Source organism: Eretmochelys imbricata, chromosome 13 (assembly GCF_965152235.1).
Source record: "Eretmochelys imbricata isolate rEreImb1 chromosome 13, rEreImb1.hap1, whole genome shotgun sequence".
Classification (NCBI taxonomy): domain Eukaryota; kingdom Metazoa; phylum Chordata; order Testudines; family Cheloniidae; genus Eretmochelys; species Eretmochelys imbricata.
Genome location: NC_135584.1, coordinates 32,712,618 through 32,719,456, shown reverse-complemented (window position 1 = coordinate 32,719,456; position 6,839 = coordinate 32,712,618). Strand labels below are relative to the sequence as shown.

General features: G+C 49.1%; 1 protein-coding gene across 1 annotated transcript; it reads left to right on the top strand.

Moving 5' to 3' along the window:
* Positions 1 to 1,730: 1,730 nt before the first annotated feature.
* Positions 1,731 to 2,699, top strand: LOC144273857 (olfactory receptor 11A1-like). Its single transcript, XM_077832553.1, has one exon. The coding sequence runs from the start codon at positions 1,731 to 1,733 to the stop codon at positions 2,697 to 2,699; it is 969 nt and encodes a 322-aa protein (XP_077688679.1).
* Positions 2,700 to 6,839: the final 4,140 nt, after the last annotated feature.

Genomic DNA, 6,839 nt, shown 5'->3' with positions numbered 1-6,839 from the left:
TCCCAGCCAGAGCCCTCATCCCCCTGCACTCCAACCCTCTGCCCCAACCCTGAGCCTCTCTAACACCCCAACCCCCCCAACCCTAGACAGAGCCCTCACCCACCACATTCCTACTCTCACCCTGAGTCCCTCCCACACCCCAACCCCTCATCTGCCGCCTCACCCCACAACCCTAACCCCGGCACCCCCACCCTGCGCACCCCGTCCCATCCCCAAACTCCCTTCCAGAGCCTGCACCCTACACCCCAATCCCCTGCCCCAGCTTACAGCCTGCACCCCAGACCTCCTCCACCACCCAAACTCCCTCCCAGAGCCTTGGGCACGTGGGGGGAGGAGTTTGGGCAGAGGCGGGTTCTGGGCACCACCAAATATTATACAAACCTGCCGCCCATGCCTGCAGTTCCACCCAGCGCGCTCCGAGCCGTCTAGCAACTGGGAATTGTTTCTAATTGTTGGGTGTTTACACAGCACCCAGCGCAGTAAGGACCTGATCCCCTGCCACTGCCACAACACAATCAGTGACTGACAGCCAGTAATTAATAGTTAACAGTCATAGCTGGTAATTCGTTATCAGCGGTGTCAGTGTCTCTGGACCAGTCACTACTGTGCTATGAAGGAGAGGAGTCTGCGTGTGCGTCTGCCCCGAGGGTGGTTTGGTTTGTGCCTTGTCACGGCCGGAGGCAGAGTCACTTTCCCGTCTGTGCTGTAGGTCAGCATCACTCCCTCTTTGCAGGCATGGCCATGGTGCCACCTCCCTCCTGCCCTTCCCCGGGGCAGCTCGTGGGTGTGACCATGGCCCCCATCACAGCATGGGTATGGGCTACAGAGGGTGAGAAACCCAACATCAGCTCCCAGAGCAGTGGGCTGGGCTGTGGGCCGGTGATGTCCTTGGCTGTATAAACAGGGGAGCAGAGAATAGGAGCAGGGAGGGGGTTTCACCTCTGCAGACTGGTGACACTGATGCTGAAATACCATGTGCAGGGCTGTGGCCACGGTGTAAAACAGACGTGGAGAGATTGGGGAGGGTTCAGAAAAAAAGCCACGCAAATGATGTGTGGGCTAGAGGAAATACCTTCCAGTGAGAGACTTAAAGAGCTGGGTCTGTTCGGTGTATGAAGGAGAAGTGACTTGATTACAGCATCTCAGCACCTTCGTGGGGAGAAAACCCTGGTTACCAAAGGGTTCTTTCATTGACCAGGGACAGGCATAGCCAGAGCCAAGGGCTGGAAGCTAAAGCCAGGCACGTTTCAATGGGAAATAAGGTGCACGTTTTCTTTATTTTTCCTGGTGAGGGTGATTATCCATTGGAAAAAACTGGCAAGGGAAGAGGTGGATTTTCAACTCCTCATATCTCCAGATCAAGACTGGCTGCCTTGCTGGAAGGTCTGTCTCAGCCAAAAACAAGTTATTGAGATCAGTGCAGAGTAAGTGGGGAAATTCTGTGCCTTTTGTTACATAGGGACTCAGCCTGGATGATCCAATGGTCTCTTTTGGTCTTAAATCTAAGAATCTGTGAATGAGAAATGTTGGGGTGTGGGACAGAAGAGTGACAAATTAACTGGGTGGCAGTGCCCTGAGGTGGAAGTGAAGCAGTTTCTCTGGTCTGAGAGAATATAAACCCAGCTCTCCGTTTGCAGTGGGAACTCTTAGGGGATCAAGTGATGGAAATCAATGCAATTTCATGGTACAGCCAAATCTTTCGATGCTCATTACACTTTCACTACCACAGGATGCAGCTCATGGAGAAAGGAGAAGGGAAAAATCAAACAGCCATCATGGAATTCATCCTCCTGGGGTTCGGGGATCTCCCTGAACTGCAGACCCTTCTCTTCCTCATTTTCCTGGTGATCTACATTGCGACCATGGCTGGGAACATCCTCATCGTTGCCCTAGTTGTGGCTGATCAGCACCTTCACACCCCCATGTACTTCTTTCTGGGGAACTTGTCCTGCTTGGAGACCTGCTACTCCTCCACCATCCTGCCCAGGCTGCTGGCCAGTCTCCTGACTGGGGACAGAACCATTTCTGTTCCCGGCTGCATCACGCAGTTTCATTTCTTTGGTTCTCTAGTAACAACAGAGTGCTCTCTCCTGGCAGCCATGTCTTACGATCGGTATTTAGCCATATGCAAACCGCTGCACTATGGAACCCTTATGAATGTCCAGCTGTGCCTCCAGCTAGCAGCTGGGTCTTGGATTAGTGGATTTCTAATTTGTACAATAGTCACATGTGTTACATCACAGTTAATTTTCTGTGGCCCTAATGAAATTGACCATTTCTTTTGTGATTTCACCTCACTGATTCAACTCTCCTGCAGCGACACCAGCCAGATCACCCCACTTATTTATATATTTTCCTTCCTAGATGCTGTTTCCCCTTTTCTATTAACCCTGGCTTCCTATATTTGTATCATTGCGACCATCCTGGGAATTCCATCCACCACCGGGAGGCAAAAGGCCTTTTCCACCTGCTCCTCTCACCTCATTGTGGTGGCACTTTTCTATGGGACCATAATGATTGTCTACATGCTACCGAAATCTGGTACCTGGAGAGCCCTGAACAAAGTGTTCTCCGTCTGCTACACAGTCCTGACGCCCCTGGCCAATCCGCTCATCTACAGCCTGAGAAACAGAGAGGTCCAGGAGGCCCTGAGAAACACTGTCAGGAGGGCTGTTACCCTCACAAAGAATCCAGACTAGTGGAAAGAAATGAAGATCAGTCAGGCTGGGTCCTACTGTGAAAGAAGGAGGGTCTAAGTGAGCCCGGATACAGAAATGCAGTATACAAGAGATGTTTGTGCACACACACACACACACACACACAATAAGAGGGGACAGATAGTTGGGATTTTGCAGAGGAAAGGTGGGGGAGAAGATTTTGACTTTTCATCAAAACAACTGAAACCTGAAAAATTTTGCTTTTTGGCAATTGACATCTGAAAACCTTCATAAAATATCAGGGTTGGAAGGGACCTCAGGAGGTCATCTAGTCCAACCCCCTGCTCAAAGCAGGGCCACTCCCCAATTTTTGGCCCAGAACCCTAAATGGCCCCCTCAAGCACTGAACTCATAACCCTGGGTTTAGGAGGCTAATGCTCAAACCACTGAGCTATCCCTCCACCAAAGTTACTTGCTTTGCTCAACATGTGGCTTGAACCCACAACTCAGAGATTAAGAGCCTCATGCTCTACCAACTGAGCTAGCCCGGCTGCTTATAATGGACTGCTCAGATGGAAACTGTCAAAAATAATGCCACACACTGTTGTGATTGTGTTTAACGCCAGATGTTACAGAGATAAGAGGGGTGAGTTAATACCTTTTAATGGACCGTCTTCTACTGGTGAAAGACACAAGCTTTCAAGTTTATACAGAAGAGCTCTTCTTCCGGTCTGGGGAACATACTCAGAGTGTCACAGGTGGAACAGATTGTTTAGCATAAGTAGTTAGAACATATTGAAAAGGACTGATATCAAGTGATCACTTTATGAAAAAAGAGTTCACATCAGGTGATGGGGTGTTTTTGTCTTTTATCATTTTCAGTGTCTTCATTTGAGAGCACAGTGATTGTCTGGTTTCATCCACATAATTGCTATTGGGACATTTAGTGCACGGGATGAAGTACACCACATGTTGTGATAGGCTTGTGTAGGATCCATAGATCTTGATAGGTATGTTGTGGTGGGTGTTGATCATTGTAGCAGTGGAGATATGGCTGCTGCTGTTGTTCTGGCCGGGTCTGGCGTCGCTTTGAGTTGGTTCTAGCTGGGTCTGGTGGTCGCTTTGAGTCTGTAGGGAGCTGGCTCTGCTGATGAGGTTGGAGAAGTGAGGGGGTTGTTTGAAAGCCAGACGTGGGGATTCAGGAAAGATTTCTTTCAGGTTGTGATGCCCAACAAGTGTGGATTGCAATTTTTTAAATGGCAGGTTTCAGAGTAGCAGCCGTGTTAGTCTGTATTAGCAAAAAGCAAAGGAGGACTTGTGGCACCTTAGAGCCTAACGAATTTATTTGAGCATAAGCTTTCGTGAGGTAGAGCTCTCTTCATCAGATGCATTCAGTGGAAAATACAGTGGGGACATTTATATACACAGAGAACATGAAACAATGGGTGTTACCATACACACTGTAAGTAGACTGATCACTTAAGATGAGCTATTACCAGCGGCAGAGTGGGGCCGGGGGGGTGGAGAAAACCTTTTGTAGTGATAATCAAGGTGGGCCATTTCCAGCAGTTGACAAGAACGTCTGAGGAACTGTGGGCGGGGGGGGGGAAATAAACGTGGGGAAATAGTTTTACTTTGTGTAATGACCCATCCACTCCCACTCTCTATTCAAGCCTAAGTTAATTGTATCCAGTTTGCAAATTAATTCCAATTCAGCAGTCTCTCATTGGAGTCTGTTTCTGAAGTTTTTCTGTTGAAGAATTGTCACTTTTAGGTCTGTAATCGAGTGACCAGAGAGACTGAAGTGTTCTCTGACTGGTTTTTGAATGTTATAATTCTTGACGTCTGATTTGTGTCCATTTATTCTTTTGCGTAGAGACTGTCCAGTTTGACCAATGTACATGGGAGAGGGGCATTGCTGGCACATGATGGCATATATCACATTGGTGGATGTGCAGGTGAACGAGCCTCTGATAGCGTGGCTGAAGTGATTAGGCAGATTCTCACCCTTAGGCCCTGTCTACACTGGAAAGTTTCTGCCCAGTAAAGCAGCTTGCTGCTCTATAACTCCCAAGGTGTACACACGGCCAAGCCACTTAGTGCGCAGAATCTGCACAGTTGTAGCACTTTAAAAACACCACCCCGACGAGAGGCGTACAGCTTTCAACACCGGGGCTACAGCACCGCGGTGCCAGTGTAGGCACCCTGGTCGATTACAGCGCTGTGATTGGCCTCCAGGAGGTGTCCCACAATGCCTGTGCTCACCTCTCTGGTCATCGGTTTGAACTCTACAGCCCTGCCCTCAGGTGACCAACCATCATCCCCACCCCCTAAATTCCTTTGGAAATTTGAAAGTCCCCTTCCTGTTTGCTCGGTGACGCATGCAGTGGTCTCAGTGCATCTTTTCAGGTGGCCGTGACTGCTCCATGGACCAGGCGATCTCCGGCTTGGAGTAATGCCGAGCTGCTGGACCTCATCGGCATTTGGGGAGAGGAGGCTGTGCAGTCCCAGCTGTGCTCCAGCCATAGGAATTATGAGGCCGGAAGAGTTGCATCCGAGCGTGCTAAAGGAACTGGCAGCTGTGATTGCAGAGCCATTGGCCATTATCTTTGAAAACTCGTGGCGAACGGGGGAAGTCCCAGATGACTGGAAAAAGGCTAATGTAGTGCCAATCTTTAAAAAAGGGAAGAAGGAGGATCCTGGGAACTACAGGCCAGTCAGCCTCACTTCAGTCCCCGGAAAAATCATGGAGCAGGTCCTCAAAGAATCAATCCTGAAGCACTTACATGAGAGGAAAGTGATCAGGAACAGTCAGCATGGATTCACCAAGGGAAGGTCATGCCTGACTAATCTAATCACCTTCTATGATGAGATTACTGGTTCTGTGGATGAAGGGAAAGCAGTGGATGTATTGTATCTTGACTTTAGCAAAGCTTTTGACACGGTCTCCCACAGTATTCTTGTCAGCAAGTTAAAGAAGTATGGGCTGGATGAATGCACTATAAGGTGGGTAGAAAGTTGGCTAGATTGTCGGGCTCAACGGTAGTGATCAATGGCTCCACTGCCACTCGTGACATGTTGGTCAGAGCGAGCAGCATTCCGGTCAACAGTTTTGGATCCATTCCTGCCGCCCGAAGGGGCAGGGCATGCAGTACACAAACTGATGAAAGATGGCGCCAAAAGTGGACAGAAGCACAGGGATTGCTGGGATGTGAAGCAATGCATCACGGGGCACTGGGACTGGACCCAGGATGCCCCATGACCCCTTCCACCTTCCCACAAGTCTTAGCAGCAGAAGAGAAAGAGGTGCTCTGTGGGATGGCTGCCCAGAGTGCACCACTCCGAATACCGCTGCAAGTGCCACAAGTGTGAACACGCTATTGCGCAGGCAGCTGACAATGTGAACACACAACAGCGGTTTCCCTTCTGCACTCTCTGAGCGGCACTGTAGCTACTGGTGCTGTAACTTTGCCAGTGTAGACGTGCCCTAAGAGATGATACAAACAGGCTGCAGACTCTTCAGGGGAAATCTGCACTTGCTTACAACGTGGAATCCCCGGGTGTTCCATTCACAGGCTAAAAATCCCTTTAGCCTGGGTCCAGCACTTCCCTCAGTTCGTCTTTGTTCCTGAGGTGTTTCCAGGTGTGTTGTTGTAGGGAGAGTGAGTCCCAGCGTGATGTCATTTCCCCCTTTTATATCTTCTTCCCGCTTGCTGGAAAGCTCTTTTCCTGTGATCCGAGTCAAACAGTTCCCATTGTGTAGTGCTATCTCTGAGAGCTTTCTATTGTACATGGTTCCTAGGGTAATCCTTGTGCTTGTGTGCATTTCCTCAGTAAGCCATTAGCATTGTTTGTCCTTTGTACTGTTGTACCTGAAATGCTGCTTGTAGGTGCTTTCAATCTCACAATGTTTCAGTAACACATATATAGCCAAACTTCGTAACTTCACGTACAATGATAGCACATACAATCCAATGAGATATTACTATCTAGCAGATCAAGACTTTTCGAATGATACCTCACAAGGCCTACTTTGTACAAAACATATCCTGGGGAATATTGGGGTGCCAGGGTGTCACATCCTGCATGCCCCAAACCCCTTCCCCCCCACTGCTCACCATCCCCCAGCCCGATTCTTCAATAAACCTATTTCTTAAAACCTAGTACAGCTCCATTCCCAAA